Here is a 21,478-nt window from a genome sequence, read left to right as displayed (position 1 = left end):
GGGGGGGGGGGGGAGGAGGTGCGGAGAGTGCTGTGTGCTTCTATGTGGCATGTGCTGTTGCAACACCGCAAAACAATTGTCGCCGCAAACTTTTGCGCAAAACAAACAACAAGTAAGGGGACAAATTACAGGGCCAGGGACCAAGTGCCGGGCAGGACATTGCCACTGCTTTGCTGAACATGTGTTTCGTCTGCCACCGAATGGACTGCAGCTAGAGTCCTGGAAGCCCCATGTGTGTGTGTGTGTGTCAACGACGTGGGGGGTCGGCATCAAGCTCTGTGGTCGGGGCTAAAAATGAGTTTAAAGTTCGATGCTGAACCGCATTAATCTTGCAGTTGCAGTTGCTACATGAAACCAGAAGTTGCCATTGGAGTGGGCAATGATTGCATCAGCAAACGGAGTGGTAGCAGCAGAGTTGTGCTGCCTCGAGGGAGCTCAAATTGGATGTGGATGAAGCAGCCGTGTGTGCAGTGATCACTCTTGGATAGTCTCTTGCAGATCTCTCGCCTGTGCCCTTGATCAGAGCGGACCAGACTCTGGGCCTAGTTAATGAATGTCTGAGTGGGGACCAAGTGTCAGTGACACGACACTGCTGCCACTGCCACTGCCACTGCCACCACAGTGCCACACCGCCAGCCGACTGGGTGAGGAGGGAGGCCACGGTGGCCACCCCAAATGAGTTAGTCAGGAAATTGCATTATTTGTCTTTGCCATTTGCCATTGCGGGCAAAAAGCCCGTACAATGCTGCCGGCGACTCAAACTCCACTACGGTACGGTGTGCATCCGTGTGTGTGTTTGTGTGTGGACAATGCTGTGTCGCCTCCCATGAGGCAGTAACTAGTGTGGCTGCCCCTGTCTGATGCGACTGGTGGTGCTGCTGCTGTTTTGCTGCCTCGGCAGCCACTTTAAAATGGCGTGGCTATCTCCGGTCGGACCTCTGTCCTCCCTCCCTTCCCAGCCCCCCCTGGCACCGTCACACATGCGAATTTTCAAACGCTCCGAAGTCACAGCAATCTTTCTGCTCCATTTCCGCCCTCTCCTACAGCTGTTGCTGTTGCTGTTGCTGTTGGTGCTTCTGCCCCCTGTTTCCGGTGCCCCTTGTTGTTGCATTTTAATTGCATGGCTGCCTGGGCCGCTCTGGCCATTAATCCTGCACAAGTTTTGTGCAAAAATTGCGAAAAGGGATTTTTAAAGTCACAACTGTCGTATGTTATCAGCACACCCGGGGAGAGTGCCACAGAACGAGTAGAGGAGAGGCGCACAGAGCCGGCGAGAGTGTCACAGAATGAGGCAGAAAATCAGCACAGACGGAGCTCCACAGAATGAGGCAGAGAGAGAGAGAAAGCGAGAAAGAGTTGAACGGAAGAGTGCTTGAGTCGAGAACTTGGGCCTGTAGCTAAGAGCCTGGACTGACGGCTCAGCGGTGCTTGGATTTAATCGAGTTTACAATTGTTTTGTGGCCTGGCCAGCTCTCCGCCACTGCGACTGCACTCCATCCCGATCTCTCCTTCAACTTTGACCAGTTCGGAGTTGTTCTCCGCTACATCAGCGTTGACCCATTGCCTGGGGCTGACGGCGACTGTTACTTTAATTAAGTTCTGTGTGCTCGCTGCATAAATAAACATGCCATAAACATGGTTGCGGCGCAAACATGTCTGCGACAGCATGGCGCATACGCAATGTGCTCAAAGGCATGCCACAGTTTTTCCACTCTCTTGCCGCTATTGTTGTAGTGCCTTGGCGCACAGGGACCACCACTCTCTAGTGGCCATAATTGGCATTTTTAGACCCTGCCCCTGCCCCTGCCCCTGCCCCATCGAGTGGTGACAGTGCACCGCGACACCCTTTCCCTCCACTGCCTTTTCCTGCTGCGGCTGCCGTTGAATGATTTTCCTGTGAGCGCATTTTCGCGCTTGAATTGTTTGGGACTCGGCTGGGGTAAGGGGCCAGCGGATGGGGGGCACAAAGTTGGCTTAAACTTTTCCACTTGAATGGCAACGGAAGGTTTTATGCGCCTCAGTTCCAGTTGCACTTCCCAGAAACATTCGAGGACCAGCACCAGTTCCACTTTTACACCGAGAAAAATGAGTTATTAAGTATAATGAAAATCTACGGAAACCTAAGAAGACTCGTATTTAAATCATAGTTATCGATTGCTTGCTGTGCTTCGAATAATTTGAACCTATATCCATTTGAAATGTTATCTAAATTTTGCTCTGAGTGCAGCGTCCATCGCGAATTGTGCCACATTGTGCTTCAGCGGCAGCGGCGCATGAAAGTATGCTGAATAAAATTTGTGCTCGGCAACAAATAAATATTTGCCCCCCAAGCCCAGCAAAAGGATTCCATGCCATTCCTCTCGCAGTTTACTGCGCCGTTGAATTTATATTTGCACTTAACAAGAGGAGCAACAAGAAGAGTTACAAGAGGAGCAAATAGCGAAGGAGGAGCAGCAGCATCAGGAGTCACAGGAAGAGCAACTGGAACTGGGAATAGGAACTACTGCAACGACGACAGCTACAACAATAACCACAGACCGGCACCACTTTTCAGAGCGAGAGAGGGTAAAGTTTGTTTGGCTTATTTTTTGGTTACAAATCAAATCCAAAATCGCATTAAAATTGCATGCAGCGGAAAAATTGTGCACCCAAGTCGAGTCGCGAGGAGTTGCATGCGAAAGGAGCCGCAAAACCAGCACCGAACCGCATCGCGTAACCAGAACCAGAAGCCCTGCCACAATAAGAACTTGGAGTGGCACTGTACCAGGAGCTGGAGGAGGTGGAAGAGCTCTGGTGGTGAAGTGGTTCAACTGCTGTGGCTCCTTCTGCTTCTCCTCATCCTCATCCTCCTCCTCCTGATGTTGCTCTTGTTGTGTGAGACATTTTGTTTGGGGGGGAGGGGGGTTTTGTGGTGCTTCAATTGAATTTTTGCGAGACGAAATCACTTCAACGCCTTCGATTTCAATTTCCGCCACATTTCAAATTTGAATTCTCTCTTATTGCATTTTGCCCTATTTCTCACTCGTTGTTGTTGCTCTTGCTGTTGTTTGGGTCCCCCTGACATTTGTTTCCTTTGCGGTTGAGGGTCGCTTTGAAGGTGTTTTCATCGGTACAAATTTAATTTCGTTTGTTATTTTGTGCCCCCAAAAATGTGTATGCTCTGGGACACATTGTGAAGATATTGATCGGTAAATGGCTTTCAATGCATGAGGAGACAATTTTTGGATTGTCTGTGCAGCTGATTAGCTTTGGGGCTACGAAAGTGGTGTCTGAATGTAGGAGGAGGCCTTACAAAAAGAAAGCCAAAGCTGTTCCATGTTAAAATTCGAGTAAAAGTTTATTTATCAATTGTTTGTGGTAAACATACAATACAATAATTCCTATCACAGATTACAATCTCCAATTAAAGATAACTCTTCCATCAAAAGTGGTTAATTTTTCTAAAAATTCTACCTTGTCTTGGCTTTGTTTCTTCATTTCTTTTTTGGTGTTGACTTTTCCTTGTAAGCTTTGCTTTTGCAGTCCTCTTGCTTCCTGCCTTTCCTTTCCTTTCCTTTCGTTGCACATTCCTTCATTCTCTGTGAGTGCCTTTGATTGCTTCATGATTGGACACGCACATGGTCGGAGAGGCTGGGCTTTCTCTCTCATTTAGCGTTGCCTCTGCTCAGGTTGCGTAAGTGAACACCGTATGGAAATGGCCTAGCTGGTCTTTGGGTCTTGGGCTCTTTGGTTGCAAGGGGGAAGCCGCAAGTTAAACAATCCGTGTCCATGTCTACAGCCCCTGATGCGGGGCTTTGATGGCCGCCTATTCCATTATGGCTACTGCTCCTAGAGCTCCTCCTGCTGCTGCCTGCCTGCCTGCTGCTCTTCCTGCTTTGCTTGCCGTCACTAGAGGATGTCTGGCTGGCAGGCTGTCGAGGCTGCTGTTGTAATGGTGCGGCATCAATATATCATTTGTATAACATATCGCAGTCAATATGAGACACGTGTATAAGTATCTAGTTTACTTTGGTTGTGGGTGTGGGTGTGGGTGTTGGCTGTATCAGATTGGGTTTGGATACGAGGGCGTGTGGCATGTGTCGTGTGTCGAGCCTGGAACGTCGTCGACTCTGTGTGTGGCCCGTTGCATGTCATTGTAATGGTATCATGCTGTAACAGATTTCTGTTTACCTTGATTTACATATGCATATATGGATATAAGCAGGGAATAGATGGGAGAGCTGAACCGTGGGAGCGTGGGGGAGCGTGGAACAGAGACAAGCCACAACGAGCGCTGCTCACTCCAGCGTCGCAGCGTTGCACGTAAATGGAAAAGAAAACACTTAAGCATGCACTTAGTCCTTGCGCCTTTCACTCCGTGTCGATGGGCATGGCCGTAAGGGATGGGCAAGAGGCGCTGAGCGATGTCGTGTGGCATGGGTGTGAATAAGCACATATGTGTGACTGTGTGTGTGTGTGTATCTAAGGGTGTGATTGCGGTTGTGTGTGTGTTTGAGGGTGTATCCATGTATGTGTGCTACCAACTGCGATTTATGCAAATTTGTTTGGCTGCTGAGCCAACCCAGGCTGTCGACTTTTTGTTAACAGTTTCTGTTGTTCCTTCCCTTTGTGTTGGCGCTGCTCCATGTCCCATGCCCCATGCCCCCATGCTGCTGCCACACCCTGCCATTTGTGCCCACCCACTAAGCAAATAAAGTTATTTGCATGCGCAAGTAAATCGATTTGTGTATATCAAATTGTGGGGCTTCAAACAGTACGAAAAAAAAGAAGCAAAACACTCACAAAGCACAAATTCAAACAAAACACACACTCGTAGATTGTGCCACAGCTGTGTGTGCTTGCCACAGTGTTGCAGCAACACCAACAGCTTTACACAACAACAACAAATACGAGTAATCTGGCACGAATTTCTATATTGATTGTACGCCATAATCGTACTCCAGGTCGCAGCTCGCAGCCCCACATTTGAATAGTTTTGTTATAATTTTGTTTGCCATTTTCATAATGTATTTAATTCCCGCTTAAACTAAATTTGCTTGCGCCCAAATAACCATTAAAATTGGCTCAAATTTAACCCAAAAAGAGTTGCATAACAGTGGCTACGTTTTGATATAAATTTGTGCATGGTTTTTATGATATTAATTAGTTGATTTAATGACACAAAAGCAATGCCACAAAATAGTTTGCATGCAAAGGAACTGCAACATTCGGCACATAGCAATGCGCTGGCTAATTGCAAATTATTAAAAGTGAGCGCAAGAAGTTAAGTCCATGTGGCTCGTGGATGCTCCACGCGCCATGGACACGGCATTGGCAATGGCAATGGCCATCATGTCAATTTACCAAATTGCGCAAACAAACAGTGTCCAATGGTAGCTGGACACCGCAGAGTGGCGCTACTACACACTCCCCACTCGATTGTGTGCCTCCATCGGTGGCAAAGTCCTCACGCACTCTTCGTAATTGTTGCACGTATGGCCTACAGGACTACAGGCACAAACGAACGCAAATCCTTGCCGGCATCAACATGCTGTGCTGTGTGCCCCATGCCAGAGGCCTTCTTCCGTAGCGCCAAAGCGGCTTATGTCCACCCCTGCCCCCACCAATCGCACTGTGCATAAATTAGCAGCACACTGCCACGTCGCGGAAAGCGCTTTTTAATTATATTTTCGACAATTTGTTTCAATACATGCGCCATGTTTTATTTGCGTGGCTTTGTGGGCGGCTCCTGCGGCTCCGTCCACTGCCAATCCTTCCATGCCACACACCGCTGCGCCTTGTCATAGTAGAGCTCGTTGGCGGGGCAGCGCTTCAGCTGTGCCGCCTGCGCCTGCTCCTTGGAGCACTGCCAGTAGGCAGTGGGGTCCCAGTAGTGCCGAAAGGATTTGCTCAGCTCCGCGAGAGTGCGGCAGCCAGGCTCGCCATTGTAGTCGCGCTCAGACATGGCTGGAAGGGAGAAGAGGAAAGAGTTTCTATAGCTTCGATTTGGTTACAGTTTTTAACCATTTACTCGCTTCGAAGAGATGCTGCGGCCTGATGCTAACTTGATGCAAAGACTGACTCTATGGCAGTTGAATATTATTACAAATGAGCTGTAGATACTGTAGATACGAATGAACTGCTAGCTAAATCGCCTCAGCTGCTTAGCACTTATCAGGTACGATAAAAAGTTACTACAGACAGAAAATAAGTGCGGTTTCGGCAGTTGTTGGCTCTTTGCTTTTGCACTTTATTAATTTCAGATTAATTTTAATAACATTTTGCGGATCTGTGTAGTCCTAGGCCGTGGGCAGAGGCTCGCTGGGTGGCAGGGCAGTGGGCGTCCAGTACCACTCGGACCAGGGCACGCAGCTCTTGGCCGAGTCCAGCCAGGCGGAGGGAATGGGGCAGGCGGCCAGTGTGGCGGGCACACCCTGAGTGCTGCAGATCCAGTAGGAGCTCTTCAGGTAGAAATGGGGATACGTGGCCACGGCTATCTCCTGCTCGGTCTGGCAGCCTGGCTGTCCCGTGGGTTTGCCCACAGATGCGCCACTGCAGCAGCGGCTGCCCAGGCAAAGGACGAAGAGCAGGGCGAATAAATGCAGGAAGTTCATCTTGGTTTTCGAGGTTTGCTTCGAGGTTTTCCTTGGACTGACCTATGCTAATCGCTCCACTCCTCTTTTATACGCTCCCCATGTCGGGGTTGTAATCTTATCGAGCGGAACTGAGGTGCGATGCTGTGGCGGCGATAAGACCGCCCAGTATCTGGCTTTACAGGCCCGCTTTCTGTGTTTGCAATTTGGCAGGCAGTTTATGGCGCTGTTTGTTTGCCCGCCGCTCAGCCGTTCGTTGTTTCTTCCGGCCAAGTGCGCTCCAGGTGGAGCTCCAGGTGCGGAGGACCCAGTTGCGGAGCTCCGCAGCGCACTAATTCCACCCTCTTTGGGCCGCCTTTGCCTGCTTGCATATTCATGACATCAACGGCAGCTGTAAATTATTTTCCAACAGAGAGATAGCCAGACATGGGCATGGGCAGGCCGCAAACAGCGTTCCACAGTCGCTGTCCATGGCACTGCCTCTGCTAATTAATTCAAAACACTGCCTCAAAGGCATTTTTGGGGCTGGGCCAAACAAATTTCACCTGACGACTGGCTTTGGTAGCGCCTTAAGGCATATTAGTGCCTCTTGTCTTGTGTCCCTCCCCCTCTTGAGTAATTGCCGTTGCACTGCCGAGCCTTGCACTGCACTGCCCTGAGCCACGTTGCGTCGAGCCTTCTTCCGGTTGGGGCTTTGGTATTCCCTTTTGCCTTTGTTGCTCATTTTGTGCTCATTCGGCTTTTGTTAGTTTTTGGGCCATAAATTAAATCGGGTTATTAATGTCTGCCATTAAATGAAGCTACGTAGCGGACTGGCTTGCTGGCTGCTTGGCTGTAAAATCCTTGCCCTTGCCCTTGTCCCTGTCCCTGTTCCTGTCCCTGTCCTTGTGCTTGCCTCTTTCTCACACCCTTTCTGCTGTGATTTATGTTAATTCGTGTGGCGTTTGTAAGTATTTTGTAAGTATTTTGAGATTGCCAGGTTGAGATTTCTGGCACTTTGCTTCCATTTTAAAGCCGCCTGAAGTTTCCCTTGGACCCCATTGCAACCATTTATGAATCAATCTTCTGCACTGTCACTTGCCACATTATTTCACGAGAGAAGCGCTAAAAGAGACACAGCCTTCCAATGCAATTAAATATATTGCGTATACGTCACGTATGCTAAAATTTCATTTCACAATTTTTACCAGCGTTTTCCCGTGTCAGTGTTTGGCCTCCGCTCTCTTCTGCTGCAGCTCCGGGGGTTGGAAAATTATTTTACATGCAAATATTTTGTTGGATCCGCACGCACTGAGGCGGGGGCTTGAGGGGCTGAGAGGATTGTGGGGGCGGGACAGGGGCCGCGTGCGGGCAAATTCGAGAAATAAAATTTGCGATTGAAACGTATTTTTTTGCCGCTTATTGATGTGCTCGCCGGCCTGACAAAGCGTTTTGACTGACAACTGCGAAACGAAATAAAATGCTGGCATTCGCACAAAGTGTACTGCATACTGCCGGATGGATCCGGGCGAATCAAAAATAGTGCAACTTATTGCGGCAGGGCGAGAGTCTGCCAACTGTTGACTGGGGCATGAGGCTGGTGGCCTCTCTGCCTCTCTGCCTCTGTGGCTGACAGGCGCGGCATATTGATTTATGACAAATGCTTTGGCGTCAACCGAAAACAGTTTTCCAGCCACCCGCACAGACAGGTGGCAGCGGGGGAAGGGAGCGTGGTCTTAACTGCTGTCAGCAGACACACGTTAACAATTGGAATTGTAATTGCATCTGGCCCATCAACAGATCGTTTAAATATTGTTTTTGGTAACCGCTGGCGATAATCACTGAGAGAAATATTGAGGGAGGAAAGCAGCTGAGACAGCAGAAAAGGCTGCAAAGTGTTTAAATAAAAGCATACAAATGATTCACTTATAAAAGTTTACACAAGTTCATAAAAATGAATCACAGCAGCACATCCATAAGTTCCATCCATCTCCATCATAAGTAGGGTATAAGATAAGTCTCTGCCAACCCAGAGATATGCAAGTACTTACACATTTCCGCTTATCGTTTTCTCGCTTCTTGCGCTTGACATTGCAGACGAGTGACGAGGGACGAGCAAGGGCAGGGCTGCAGCCACTTGAGAACGAGGTGAGAAGCTAATTATGAGCATTGAGAGCACTGAGCTGTCCATCTCTGTGCCAAAGTTAACAGATTAAAGAGAGAAAAACTATTATTAAGTACGATGAAATATATAATAGAAATATGCCCCATGGGTATTCTCAGAGACGGAAGCATTTCTCGCATCACAAATTGTTTTGTTAAATTCCAAACACATTCAAATATATTTCCCACTGCTTTGCAGTTGATTTTTCTTATTCAACTTTATTGTTAAAATATAAAATGCACATTTAATGGGTTTATTCTAGCTCAGGAGTGGTTTTCTCTTCGTCCAGCATGCAGCAATCAGTTCCTCTTTTGTCAGTGTATATTCCCCCATTCGACTAGCACGCCTCCCATCCGGGTGGACGACTGACGGGCTCCTGGCAGGGCTGCCACACCCATGCGATCCAGGGCACGCAGGCATTGAGATCCTGATCGAAGCCCATGTTGGGGCGACAGTACTTGAGCTGCGCCGGCTGGCCCAGGGCCTTGCACTGCCAGTACTTGGTGGGATCAATGCAGTGCCGCTGGGCCATGCCCACCTCTGCGGGATGCCGGCAGCCCGGCTCGTGGGTGTCGATGCACTGCGCTGGCAGCTGTTGGGGCAGCAGCAGGAGCAGCAGAAGTCCCAGGCAGGAGGCGAGCAGCCGAAACAGAGCTGGTCAAAGGGAAAAGTCTTACAATTTGCCAGGCTGTCTGAAGACAGAGATGGAGATGGACAACTTACTCGTACTCGTGCCTTGCTGCGGCATGGTGGCGGTGGCAAGTGATGCGTCGGCAGCGCCCAACGGTGGCATTTATAGGCCCACCTCCACCTCCATCTCCGACCCACCTCGCCAGCGTTCGGGACTCAAGTGGTTATCCTTATCGCAATTGATTCGGGTTCGATGCGCCGCCCGAGGTCGCGGCTTGTGTGATTGCCACTCGGAAATGTTTGCACGCCCGCCCCCGCTCTTGAGGGGCTAAGCTGCCAGAGAAATGGCAGACAGCAGATGTCCGACAGAAGGGGGCTTAAGCCCAAAGCAGAACAAAGGCAGCTTCCTCTTTCGCTGCAAAATTCTACTTTGCTGGCCAATTCCGCTGGACATGCCAAATGCATTTCCAAGCGAACAGACACAATCCGCACAATCTGCGCGCGAGAGGGCAGGGCCAAGACATTGTACTACAAGCAGGTCGTGGCCAGTTTGCATTGCCATTGCCATTGCCATTGACAGCGCAGAGCCAACAAATGAATAAAATTCTCAAACTGTTGCTATGGGTAAAGTGGTTGTTGGCATGGGAAATGGAACGAACTTTTCTTGCTGTCTAAAACACTTAAATTTCAGCTTAAATAACATTTATTTCAATATTTGTTGAGTTTGCTATTGAGTTTGAAATTCAAATTCAAATTCAAATTCAAAATTGCAGCAGTGCTACCCATCATTCGCTAACAGATTACCCACTGTTATTAACACACGGATCCCACTGTTAATTCTAAGAGTGCTGTTAGGCGCAACAGCTGTCTGTACAGAACCAGTTCAATGAGAACCACCAAATGAGCTGGCTCGAAATTTCACGTATTTTATCGATGGCTCAAAATGGTGCATTGGTCGAGAGGGTGACGCATAACGCATTCATAAAAATACTGGAAGACAGAGCAATAATCAAAAAGTTAAGGAATATCGCAAGGTGTGTGACGATGTAAAATGTTCTTTTTGAAATGACCGGTCACCTAAGGCTCCCGCCACAGCCCACTGATTCACCAATAAGATAAAATAATAGCCTAAAGCTAAGAGTCTTGCTTTGGTAGTAACATTAAACAGAATACCAATTTCAACGAATATGACTTTCATCGGTATATTTAATGTATAGTTTGAAAATGTGCAGGTACATTTTGGTATATTTGCGGGGGTCTGGTGTTATGTTTTATCTATACATCCACGGTCACACTGCATCACTATAAAAATAAAATAAAATACATTTAATTAATTGCGGAATAAAAACGAAGCGTGCGGTCAATTTGCAGCGACTGACAGTGACGCAGACGAGCGCTAAAATGCAGGAACCGGGCTGCCCTTGCAACGAATGTAAAGTGCAAAATTCCGCAACAGAAAACAGCGCCACACAAACTGAAAGTGTAGTGTAGTGCCGTGTATAGTGACAGTGAAGACAAGGGGGAGAGAATAAATCTAATTATAACAAAAAGAAGAAAAGTGCAAGCGCAAAGCGAATCCGATCCACACACTCACACATCCCACGAACACTTGGAGCGGCTAATTAGTGGCACAAAAATTAACGATTTTTAGAGGAAAAACACACAAAAGCAAAGGCAGCAAAGGAGAGTCAGCGGCAGCGGCAGCGGCAGCGGCAGCGCAGCGGCAGGTAGAAGCAGTAGCCTTTGCGTGTGTGGCGCGCAAGGCATGGGCTGAGAAGAGGTGTGGCGGAAAGGCAGCAGCAGCAGCAGCAGCATCAGCAGGAGGAGGAACACAAAGCAGCAACATTACCGCACAGCCAGCCAGTGGACGGCTGACGCCTACGTAATGGCAAGCCAATTGGATGCCAATGTCAAGGACGATCTGAAAACGCAATTCGTAACGCGCGAGGGCACCTACCGACTGCTTACCCTCTCCGAATACTCCCGCCCCAATCGTGTCGGCTACAGCAGCAACCAGAGCTCGCCGCAGGTGCGCGTCTCGATTGTGACGCTGCCGAATCCGGCGCATGGCAGCAGCACCAATGCCGGCAACAGCAACACCAACAGCAATGGCAACAAGACCAACAACGAGGCGGCTGCAGCGAGCGGTGCATCACCCACAGCAGCAGCGGCGGCGGCAACCACAACAACGAGCGGCGGCAATCGCGGCACGAACTCCACGGCAACACCTGCAGCATCCACCAGCAATACCACCACGCCAACAACAAGCACATCTGGCGGGGGAGGTGGTGGCGGAGGAGGAAACATCTCCAATGGCGGTGCGGGCGGAGACAACAACTACAACAACAGCAATAGCACCGTAGACGCCCGCCTAGGTGGCGGCATCTCCATGCACTCAATGATGAACGGAGGAATGGGAGTGACGGACCAGAACGGAATGGCCAGCAGCCAGGTCATGGGCGGGGATCGCATCTGCTTCAACTTTGGCCGTGATCTCTATGTGTACTCCTTTCGCGGTGCCAAAAAGGTGAGTGACGTGGCCCCTAGCACTCCCTCCGCTTCTCAATCTCTGGAGGAGCAGTGCATTAGGTCTTATCAGGCCACCGAAGGAGAGAGGAGGAGGAGGGGCACATGCTCTACTAGAGAGCTGCTAGATAAGCGCGCAATTGCATTCTGGGCAGGCGGCGGTGGCAGATTGCACCAGATTGCAATTGGCACACCAAATGGGTTCGCGGATACCCATGCATGCGGGAGGGGGGGTGTGTGCGCTCTTTCATTTCCACTCGTGTGTGCATGTGTGTGTGTGTCCCGCCGAGTGTCCATGTTGTCCGTGTGTGTGTTGGGTCCCCCCTGAGGGTCGCTTAATTTGCTCTACTTCGAGCGGCGTTTGATCAATTCTCCGCTTGTTTGGCGTTTTTATGAATGTTTATTGCATTCGAAGGTAGCCCAGAGATGCACATCCATGCTACAGGGGGTTGCCACAAGTACGCAACTTTCATTTAGATACAGCGAACAGGTGACTATAAGTCATTAAATGAAACAGGTAGAATATCCTAAAATTGCCAGAGTGGCAGATGATCGTCTGCAACGTGGAAGGAATTCGTATTTGCTGAGGCGTAGGCAAGGACAGTTCCTACTACAGTTCCGTTCCGAAGCTCGAGAGATAATCGAGCCCAAAACAATCATAATCTCCCCTCTGTTGGGTGTCTCTTTAGGGGCTACTTAAATCCGATAGAAATCCATCAATTATCACCGTCAGATACTCATCTGTGTGCGGTTTGTGTAGCCAGATATAAAGTACAATGGAAATATTCCATTCCCACCATCATTTGTACTTAGTTAAAGGTGGAAATATCAGCCATCAATTATCAGCTATCTATATCCCCTAAGCCCAGTCTACTCGGAGTGACATTCCACTATACTCATTTGTATGTCTGATTAGTAAGTGTGTGCCATGTTCGTCTTCAACTCAAAGGCATTCCTCAGCTCAGCTCAGTTTTTGTGTTTGCAATCCGTGGCAGCAGCAGCAGCAGCAACCTTCCTCCTTCCGTTTTAGCAGCTGTTCCTATCCAATTCTTTTGGCTTTGCTTGCGTTTCTTTTGCATATTTAGTTATGCCCTTTTGTTGTTGTTGATTTAGTTGCTGTTATCCGCTGTGCTGTCTGCTGTGTGTTATCTGAGAAAACTTGGCAAACGTTTGGCGTTCCGTTTTTATTTTTGGTGCCGCCTGATTCCGGCAACGAGCTGCTAATTTCCATGCAGCCTCTGCGATGTGTTAATTTCTATGTGGATTCGGTTTTCCAGTGTTTTAGCGTCTCAGCTGATAGTTTTTTTTGCAGGGCACGGAGATGAGCAAACCGATCGATAAGAAGTTCTACAAGGGCACCAATCCCAGCTGCCACGACTTCAACTCGAACTCGGCCACGCCCACGGGTGCACCGCTGCTGGTGGGCTTCACCACGGGCCAAATACAATTGGTATCCCCACAGATGGGGCCACGGGAGATGCGGAAGCTGTTCAACGAGGAGGTAAGTGGCGAGTCCATGCACACCGACAATAATTGATTTTAAAATCCAACAAAACTCCTTTACCCAGCGCCTTATCGACAAGACCAAAGTGACCTGCCTGAAGTGGCTGCCGAATTCTGCCCATTTGTTTCTCGCCTCCCACTCCTCGGGCCACATGTATCTGTACAACGAGGAGCTGCCGTGCGCGGCCACGGCGCCCAGCTACCAGCCGTTCAAGATGGGCGACGGCTACACGATACTCACCTGCAAGTCCAAGTCAACGCGGAACCCGCTCTACAAGTGGGTCTTCAGCACCGACAACTGCTGCATCAACGAGTTCTGCTTCTCGCCGTGCGGCTCCCATCTGGCGGTGGTCTCGCAGGACGGCTTCCTGCGGGTCTTTCACTATGACACCATGGAGCTGCTGGGCATTGCGCGTTCCTATTTCGGTGGCTTCCTCTGCGTCTGCTGGTCCCCCGATGGCAAGTACATTGTGGTGGGCGGCGAGGATGACCTAGTGACGGTGTGGTCGCTCCAGGAGCGTCGTGTGGTGGCCCGCGGTCAGGGCCATCGTTCCTGGGTCTCTGTGGTGGCCTTTGACCCCTACACCACCTCCTACACCAACTGGGATGGCGGCGACTTCAGCGACGACGAGAATCAGCTGAACGAACAGTACACGGCCTCGCGGGAGGCCCGCTTCTCCGGAGACTCCACGGCGAACGGCGGCTTCGAAGGCTTCGAAAGGAATTCCACGCCCGTGCATGCGGCTAGGCATCGTCCCCACTCTGCCTCTTTCCGGTCGGATGCCTCGTCGGCGGCGCTGGCGCCGGATAAGCTGGCCATTAGCTACCGCCTGGGCTCAGTTAGCCAGGACACGCAGGTCTGCCTGTGGGACATCACGGAGGATGTGCTGCGGCATCCGCTGGCGCTGCGGCAGCGCGTGAACAGCACGCAGCTGAACGACACCAGCTTCCTGAACGGCGGCATCGATGCGGACGGCATCAAAGTGATACGACCCATTGCCATGGGACATGGGGCTGGAGGCGGCAACGGTGGCAATCATGCGGTGGAATCGGACAGCTGCAGTCCCACCAGAGAGGCGGCGGGTGGAGGAGCCACCGAGAATAGCAACAGCAGCTCCAGCAAATTCTCCACCGCCAACTGCACGATATCGTCGCAATCCTCGAACGCCAATACCCCGCCCGAGGACTGCGAAACGGAGGCGGCCACACCGGCCTCCACATCATCGAATGCGGCAGCAACAGCAGCGGCTGCAACAGCGGTGGCTGCGACAGCCGCTGCTGCACCCTCCAATAAGCAAAACAATCGGACGCATGGAACAAGCAACTCGATCAAATTCCCCAACTGCATCAGCGCCACAAAGTCGGACAGCATCGATGGGAATGTGAGCATCAGCGGAAGCGCCCAACGGACATCCTATGCCACGTCCGGGTACAACAGCAAGACTTCCAACAGCTCGAACAAGTCCTCGAACTCGGGCAGCGGCTTCAGCGCCTTCAACAGCCTCACGCAGCGGCTGTCGAACTTGAATTTCCTGAGCAGCTCGGACAAAAAGTCGTCCACCGTTGGCCACGAGGGCAGCAACTCGACGGCGCATCGGCAGCACCGCAAGGCCATGAGCATGCTGAAGAGCTACAATCAACACAACAATCACAGCAGCAATAACCACAGCAACAACAGCAGCTCATCCAACTTTGGGCACTCCAGCAACCAGGAGTCGGGCGCCGCCATTGGCAGCAGCTCGACGGCGCACAGCTTTGGCTCGCTGAAGCTGAGCAAATCGTCCCACAACGCCTCCTCCCTGGTGACGGCCGCCCAGTCGGCGGCCAGCGTGAGCAGCTTCGATCCCATGAAGCTGATCGGGACACCCGCCTGTCCGCGCTTCGACGAGTGCCCGCTGCTGGAGCCCCTCGTGTGCAAGAAGATTGCCCACGAGCGTCTCACGGCGTTAATCTTTCGTGAAGACTGCTTTTTGACGGCATGCCAGGATGGCTTTATCTATACATGGGCGCGGCCTGGTCATGCATCAGTAAGTTCTCTAACTTACCCACTTTTGTTTTGAATTTTATTCATGTGGAATTTTCCCTCTACTTTTTGCAGCACACCAACCAGCAGCACTTGTCGCCCGGCCAGTCGGTGGCACCTGGTGGGACGGTGATTTAGTAGTGCAAACAAAAAACTATCAGCAGCGTAATCTTGTCAAGGAGCAGAAGAAGCTGGAGCAGGAGCGAGATCGGAAGTGGAAGTGGATGCAGCTGGTGGTGCAGTGCAGTTGGTGATCTAGGTTTAAAAACTAGGCGATTGATTTCGATAATTTATTGATAGGAAAGAGAGTTTTAAAGGTTTTTTATGTTGCGTATTTTGTATTCCAAATGTAGCCTAAATGTAGCACCTCCCCCCTACCCTTCACACACACCCACACATACACACACACTCCTTTAATATATATATATGTATACATATATATATAGCTATGTAAAACATAACTACGATTTATATGCAACAGAACAGAACAGAACAAACCACCCACCCGCAGAGAGCGTGTCAGGTGGAAGGAAAAAAGAAAAACCTAAATTATTAGTTGTAAATGTATTATTTTTTTAGTACGTGGAATTTGTTGAAAACAAATGCAAAGCAAAGCATGTTTATAACTATTTACTAAGCGCCTAGCCCTACAACACAAACACCTACACACAGAGAGAATAAAAGCGAAAAACATAAAGCAAAAGTCATGCAAAAAATATCGAAACTGCAGCAGGAGAGCAAAACGAATGCTGATTTAGCGAATGATTTTCACATTTGTGCTATGAACTGAGGCCCCCTACTAACGTAGCGTAACGTAACGTAAAGAAAGATCGAATGGAAAAAATAAAACTATGAATATGAACTGCATGCATACATACATACATAAATACATGCATACATTTATGTAAACAACTCACGAGAGAACTAAAACCTAAAGCGTAGGAACTGTTATACCTATTACGGACTATTATTATTATTATTATTATTACTACTATTATTATTGTGCATTCTTATGCCTTTTATTTTGATGAAATACCCCTCCCAAAGGCTGGGCTGGGCAGGGGGTTTTGGCATGCGAACAAATTAGACTAAAAAGCAGACGACAGGAACAATGGATATAGGAATATATATCCGTTACATCAGCACACAACCATACACATACACACACACACACACACACACACACAAACATATATATTTTGTAACGAAATCAACAAAAACTAGCGACAAATTGGCAGGGGATCAGTCCCCCCCAACTGAAGGAAGTCGAGTTAAGCTTGTCCGAGGAGCAAACAGCGAGCAGATCAGTAACAACAGAAGCAAACAAACAACAAACAAACCGAGCAACCAACCAGCAACACGTTACAGTAAAGAAAGACTAAAAATTTCAATAAAATTATATATAAAAAAATAACAAAAAGCAATGGATAGAGATAAAGATGATCGATCCGAGAGAGGAGAGATCGGAGAGCATCGATTTCATAGCTTGTATTTATTTATTTTATAAAATGTGCTTCGTTATTAACAAAAATATGTTTCTCTTACGCAAATCTCAGACGCAGACGCTGGCACGGGCATGCGCTCGCTCTCCCAATCCTTAAGTAACAGCTAATCATTCATAAACTACGAAGATTTAACATTCTGGAAATGATTTCGGCTCCTCCCCGGTTTTGTCTGACAAAATTAATCTATCAAGTTGTAAAGTTACAAGGCCTTGGGCACCGATAAGAGTACATCCGATTCGGGTAGATATAAATGCTTTGAGAGCAAAAACGCCAACACTGCCTGACCGGCCACAACCATGAAGAGAAAGTAGAGTTTCCGCTTGCGTCCGCCGCTGTAGTCGAGCTCCTGCGGATTACTGTACGGATCATAGTTGATGGCATTGCTGGAGACGGCAGGCGCGCTGTCTTGCAACAGTTTCGTTCGTAGCGTTCGCAGCTGCAGAGGAAAGGGATTAGATCACAGTGCTACTCCCAAAAGAGAGACTCACCAGAAAGAAACCAAAGGAGAAACTGGTGTAGGTCAAGGCTATGAAGTAGCCAGATCTGTAGAAGAGCGTGCTGAACATCAGGCAGGCCACAATGTTCACGTACTTGTAGCCAGTGAATGCCAGCAGATCCAGGGTCTTGAGACTCGTCTTGATGTTCATCACATACAACGCTATCGAGTAGATGACCAGCTCGAAGATGCTGTAGGCCATGGCGCTGGAGGCCTGGATGCCCAGCTGCTCGGGCGAAAATCTCTTCTGCATACCCAACAGCAGGCCGGCCACAATCACGTAGGTGATGTACCCCATCGTTGGAAGATAAAGATCGGGAGCATTCACATCGTACCTGGGCTGCACGGGATGCTCTTGATCGTACTTCAAGGACCAGTCCTAAAGAGGAATTCAATCATTTACATTAGGGATTTTTCCATGTATGTTGTGCGCTTCTATACCTTGTGTATATACGGAAAGAAGAGCAATCGCAGCTTGCGTCCCACGTAGGCATTGTCCACGGCAAAGTAGTACCGCAGCTTGGCTACGGGCACCCATCTCTCGAACTGATTCTCCACCATCTGCCTTCCCTGATCAGCCAGGCGTTGACCGTACTCCATGGCCATGTCCTGCACGATGGGCTGCTGCAGCATCGCGAACTGCGGAAACTGTCCACCAGGTCCTGCCTGCGGTGCTGGCATTCCGTATGGGGGCGGTGCCCCTCCCTGTTGCGGTGGCGCATAACCGAAACTCTGCTGCTGCTGTGGCGGCTGCTGATAGTTTTGTGGCGCCTGCTGCTGCTGTGGCTGATAGTGTTGCTGTGGCTGCTGAGATGGTGCCACGTTGAAGCCGTAGCCAGTCGACGGAGCAGCAGCAGCAGCTGGGGCTCCGCCATACATGTTGGGGTCCAACATGCCGGGCCCAGCTGTCGGGGGCATGAAGGTTGGTCCGCCCATCATGGGGGCCGACGGTCCCATCGCATTCATGTCGCTGATGCGCTTGTTTGGCCGAGGGCGGCCGCCACCTTGTGCTATTTTCGGAAAGAGGAAAAAAATTCTGATTAGTGGCAGGGCTCGAGAGCAGCGTTGGCACAAAGGAAACGTGGGGAAACAAGTGATGGAAACAAGTAAAATCAAGCTACAACGCAAACAGCGGGAAAAAGGCGCAACAGGACGGATTGGGTTAGTGCGGGATAGAAACAGAATAAAACATTTAACGTTCAGCTGCAGGCGCGGCCCGTTCCGCCAGTCTGGTCTGCAGCGATTCGGTGGAGCGGCGCGGCGGCGGCTGGTCTCTGCCTTCGTGGTATACTTGCTTGCCGTTGCTTGTTCCTTACAGTTTTCCCACTTACGATTCCGCATACCCGCATTTGGATTGTAGTTCATCTTGCACACTCCAAACTCCGGTTGGTCTGCTTATTGGATGCTATGTACTGTTCGTGTTTTTTGATACAACTATTCAAGATTCTATAATTTATGAAATTTTATAAACACCACATCACCATCAGTGCGACCGCTGAAATATCGATAAAACATACCGTCAGACCCTGAAAGTATACCAAAAAATACCATAAACATACGTAGTCTTCAATTATTTGCCTCGATTTTTATGTTATATTTGATATTACTAGCTAGTTAGGAGTCTCAGTGCTACAACTATAATTTTATCAGATTTATCAATCAATTCTACACAAAATTGGCTAGTTTTCACGACTTCCTTTTTGTTGGAATGTTTACAAATTAAGTTTAAAGCAAAAAAAAGGTCAAACAAACAAAATAGCATTAAACGATACGTGAGTGGGAAAGGATTGCTTCGTGTTTCACAATTCGTTGATTGCCAACCAGAAGGGCATTTGTATACCCTACTTTCATATATGAATTTTTAAATTTTAAATCGGGGTCGTCATACTAGACAACATCTGAATTTCAAAACAGGCAAAGACACAGTCAATATCGATATTTTTAATATATCGGAACGTGAACTGTGGTTCGACTGTCAGCGGTGTGTATCGAACCAGCTGTGCCTTTGATTTTGAGCGCATTCTGCGACGCAAAGTAAATAAATGTAATTAAATGGAAAACGCGTTCATAAAAAGGCGCACGCTGACGCTTAGCACGCGGCTGCTGCACAAACGCCACAGCGGTAAGTTTTTGTACGGACCTGGCATGTCTGAGGCATATATAAAGTTAGTTTTTCCAACAGCCTCGCCGCAAAACTGCGGGCGCCCTGGCGGCGGACACGATGTGTCAACAGATGCACCTGCCTCTCCCTCGTCTATTGTGTGCCCACTAGACGATGGGGAGTGTACGCCCCCCAACAAGAAGTCGCTGAGTCTCGACGATAGCGTCGACTTCTCGCCTCGCATGGACATCAGTCTGTCGCCCAATTGCCTCTTCTCGCAGACGCTGGCCACCGAGAGCCCGGAGGTTGGCTGGCGTTGGAACCGCTACAGCAACAGCAACGCCAACGCGAACGTTAACCCCAAGAAGATAAACACGACGACAGACAGCGGCTTTGATTCCTCAGAGCTGGCTGCTGGCAAACTCAAGGACGGCCGCAGGCAGCTGACGAAGGGCTGCGAGGATCGACGGAATCAGCAGGACAACGAGATGTGGCGTGCAAAGCAAATACGCGCACGAGAGCTGCTCAAGGAGCGATGCGATAAGCTGCACCGGCAGCTGGACCAAGTGACAGTGTCTGAGACGCCCAAGCCAGCGATGGCAGCTCCACCCGTGGCGGCACGCACTCGATCTGCCAGCAAGAGACCTGCTACGGAGCCGGAACCTGCGGCGGATCCAGCATTTGCAGACTTTCTCAATGACTCGGAGACGGACATGTTCCTATTGGAGGCCTCGCAGCAGCTGGAGTCGAAGATGGAGACCCAAGTGACCGGATCGACAGCGACAACCACAACCACACCTACCAGCCATCACAAGACAAAGCGGCCCTCCTTCTACATGAAGTTTCTCGAGGATGAGAGCGAGAGCGAGGACTGGCTGTCGGCTCTCGAGGAGGCTGTCGATCAGGCGACCAATCCCAAGAAGCCGCGCACCTCGCTGCAGCGCTACAAATCGATGCCCACCACGGGCGACTCATCTGCCGCGAATAGTTGTGGTGATGGCAACGATGGCAAGGGAACTGCCGCAGGCGCCAGCTCATCGTCTGGTTTGTCCAGTCTGGCAGAGACGCCTCGCATCAAGCGACATGCCAGCTCGCACGCGCTGTCCCCAGCCACGTCGCATGGTAAGTGGTAGCATGAAATCCCATTCCCAAAGGCACACTAACTTATTATAGCGTTCCCTGCAGCGCGCGGCAAACTTTTCGGCAGCCGGAAATGAAACTCGATACTGAATCAGCGCTCCTCCACAAGCGCACATCCCACCAGCCCACCAGCCCACCAGACCACCATCCCACCAGCCTTACGTTCCCCCCACAGCGAGTTCCAATTGTGATGAGAGCAAATGTTAGGTTTTAAGTTTTCGCTTCCCCCAACTATTGACCATTCGGCAGTACTGAGTGTATACGAGATATATAATTGAATTTGTGCAGCTCTGAAGCTGCTTTTGTAAATTTGAATTTAAGGCTAATTAAGAGTTAATTGTAATTGAGAGCGTTACGCGGCCATTCGCCCGCCCATCGACAGTCGTAATGTTTACGCGGCCGTTACCGTTACCGTTTCCACAGCGCATGCGACCGGCCATATGCTCGGCATTATGGGGGGGTGGTCAGTAGGATGCCGCCCACCTGGTCAGGTGGCTGTAACTGATGCAGTTGGCTGCTCGAAATGCGGAGGATTCGACTCCCCTCGGGTTTTAAGTTTAAGCCTTCCTTTGAGTAAAATAATTGAGATGTAAGCAAAGTACTTAAGTTTTTTTTTCTTACACTTTTCGTCTTTAGGGAATATGTAATGTTTATCTTTAATTTGGAATACCCCGAAACCTCTGCTTACATATAATTAAAGTTGGTTAAATTATGTTTACATATAAATGTGGATTGTGCTGCAGATAAATCCCATAAATGAGATGGAAAGTGTGTGCGAGGGAGTTATTGGGAAATGAAATCAAAATGTACTCCCGCCTCGAGCTGCTGCCAGACAATCA

At 49.5% G+C, this 21,478-nt stretch overlaps 6 protein-coding genes across 11 annotated transcripts; 2 read left to right on the top strand and 4 right to left on the bottom strand.

Moving 5' to 3' along the window:
- Positions 1–5,622: 5,622 nt before the first annotated feature.
- LOC117583434 lies at positions 5,623–8,024 on the bottom strand. The gene is made up of 2 exons (XM_034271733.1): positions 7,760–8,024; positions 5,623–5,946 (listed from the first exon to the last, which is right to left on the bottom strand). Exon 2 carries the CDS (start codon positions 5,942–5,944, stop codon positions 5,702–5,704), a length of 243 nt encoding a protein of 80 aa, XP_034127624.1. The 5' UTR covers positions 5,945–5,946; positions 7,760–8,024; the 3' UTR covers positions 5,623–5,701.
- On the bottom strand, positions 6,197–6,652 carry LOC117583433. The gene has a single exon (XM_034271732.1). The coding sequence runs from the start codon at positions 6,591–6,593 to the stop codon at positions 6,279–6,281; it is 315 nt and encodes a 104-aa protein (XP_034127623.1). The 5' UTR covers positions 6,594–6,652; the 3' UTR covers positions 6,197–6,278.
- Positions 8,025–9,032: 1,008 nt separating the features above from the next.
- Positions 9,033–9,469, bottom strand: LOC117583122. The gene is made up of 2 exons (XM_034271313.1): positions 9,439–9,469; positions 9,033–9,369 (listed from the first exon to the last, which is right to left on the bottom strand). The coding sequence occupies exons 1-2, from the start codon at positions 9,461–9,463 to the stop codon at positions 9,053–9,055; spliced, it is 342 nt and encodes a 113-aa protein (XP_034127204.1). The 5' UTR covers positions 9,464–9,469; the 3' UTR covers positions 9,033–9,052.
- A 1,155-nt stretch (positions 9,470–10,624) lies between these two features.
- Positions 10,625–16,217, top strand: LOC117582772 (WD repeat-containing protein 20). Its single transcript, XM_034270737.1, has 4 exons — positions 10,625–11,872; positions 13,184–13,372; positions 13,440–15,401; positions 15,473–16,217. Exons 1-4 carry the CDS (start codon positions 11,231–11,233, stop codon positions 15,533–15,535), a joined length of 2,856 nt encoding a protein of 951 aa, XP_034126628.1. The 5' UTR covers positions 10,625–11,230; the 3' UTR covers positions 15,536–16,217.
- A 653-nt stretch (positions 16,218–16,870) lies between these two features.
- LOC117582773 (protein YIF1B-A) lies at positions 16,871–18,896 on the bottom strand. Of its 5 annotated transcripts, XM_034270740.1 has the most exons (5): positions 18,694–18,890; positions 18,170–18,408; positions 17,840–18,136; positions 17,391–17,777; positions 16,871–17,338 (listed from the first exon to the last, which is right to left on the bottom strand). In XM_034270740.1, exons 1-5 carry the CDS (start codon positions 18,761–18,763, stop codon positions 17,102–17,104), a joined length of 1,230 nt encoding a protein of 409 aa, XP_034126631.1. In that variant the 5' UTR covers positions 18,764–18,890; the 3' UTR covers positions 16,871–17,101. The 5 variants fall into 5 exon arrangements, with proteins under 5 accessions (XP_034126631.1, XP_034126634.1, XP_034126629.1 ...); XM_034270743.1 differs by having other exon boundaries at positions 17,840–18,408; positions 18,742–18,896; XM_034270738.1 differs by having other exon boundaries at positions 17,840–18,408.
- A 470-nt stretch (positions 18,897–19,366) lies between these two features.
- LOC117583426 lies at positions 19,367–21,237 on the top strand. Of its 2 annotated transcripts, none has more exons than XM_034271723.1 (3): positions 19,367–19,520; positions 19,581–20,621; positions 20,673–21,237. In XM_034271723.1, exons 1-3 carry the CDS (start codon positions 19,451–19,453, stop codon positions 20,714–20,716), a joined length of 1,155 nt encoding a protein of 384 aa, XP_034127614.1. In that variant the 5' UTR covers positions 19,367–19,450; the 3' UTR covers positions 20,717–21,237. The 2 variants fall into 2 exon arrangements, with proteins under 2 accessions (XP_034127614.1, XP_034127615.1); XM_034271724.1 differs by having other exon boundaries at positions 19,368–19,520; positions 20,685–21,237.
- The last annotated feature ends 241 nt before the right edge of the window (positions 21,238–21,478 follow it).

This window comes from Drosophila guanche, unplaced genomic scaffold (genome assembly GCF_900245975.1).
Source record: "Drosophila guanche unplaced genomic scaffold, DGUA_6, whole genome shotgun sequence".
Classification (NCBI taxonomy): domain Eukaryota; kingdom Metazoa; phylum Arthropoda; class Insecta; order Diptera; family Drosophilidae; genus Drosophila; species Drosophila guanche.
The sequence above is the reverse complement of the archived record's forward strand: the minus strand, read 5'-3'. Positions and strand labels throughout refer to the sequence as shown.

What these genes read in the sequence shown, in the direction of transcription:
- LOC117583434 (XM_034271733.1), bottom strand. Translation starts at nt 5,944, where the DNA reads ATGTCTGAGCGCGACTACAATGGCGAGCCTGGCTGCCGCACTCTCGCG.
- LOC117583433 (XM_034271732.1), bottom strand. Translation starts at nt 6,593, where the DNA reads ATGAACTTCCTGCATTTATTCGCCCTGCTCTTCGTCCTTTGCCTGGGC.
- LOC117583122 (XM_034271313.1), bottom strand. Translation starts at nt 9,463, where the DNA reads ATGCCGCAGCAAGGCACGAGTACGA. An exon ending in GCAGCAAGGCACGAGTACGA is followed by an intron (nt 9,370 to 9,438) that starts GTAAGTTGTCCA and finishes CCCTTTGACCAG; the next exon opens with CTCTGTTTCGGCTGCTCGCC.
- LOC117582772 (XM_034270737.1), top strand. Translation starts at nt 11,231, where the DNA reads ATGGCAAGCCAATTGGATGCCAATGTCAAGGACGATCTGAAAACGCAA. An exon ending in CCTTTCGCGGTGCCAAAAAG is followed by an intron (nt 11,873 to 13,183) that starts GTGAGTGACGTG and finishes TTTTTTTTGCAG; the next exon opens with GGCACGGAGATGAGCAAACC. An exon ending in CGCGGCCTGGTCATGCATCA is followed by an intron (nt 15,402 to 15,472) that starts GTAAGTTCTCTA and finishes TACTTTTTGCAG; the next exon opens with CACACCAACCAGCAGCACTT.
- LOC117582773 (XM_034270738.1), bottom strand. Translation starts at nt 18,763, where the DNA reads ATGAACTACAATCCAAATGCGGGTATGCGGAATCGTAAGTGGGAAAAC. An exon ending in TCTTTCCGTATATACACAAG is followed by an intron (nt 17,778 to 17,839) that starts GTATAGAAGCGC and finishes ATTCCTCTTTAG; the next exon opens with GACTGGTCCTTGAAGTACGA. An exon ending in TCTCCTTTGGTTTCTTTCTG is followed by an intron (nt 17,339 to 17,390) that starts GTGAGTCTCTCT and finishes TTTCCTCTGCAG; the next exon opens with CTGCGAACGCTACGAACGAA.
- LOC117583426 (XM_034271723.1), top strand. Translation starts at nt 19,451, where the DNA reads ATGGAAAACGCGTTCATAAAAAGGCGCACGCTGACGCTTAGCACGCGG. An exon ending in GCTGCACAAACGCCACAGCG is followed by an intron (nt 19,521 to 19,580) that starts GTAAGTTTTTGT and finishes TTTTTCCAACAG; the next exon opens with CCTCGCCGCAAAACTGCGGG. An exon ending in GTCCCCAGCCACGTCGCATG is followed by an intron (nt 20,622 to 20,672) that starts GTAAGTGGTAGC and finishes AACTTATTATAG; the next exon opens with CGTTCCCTGCAGCGCGCGGC.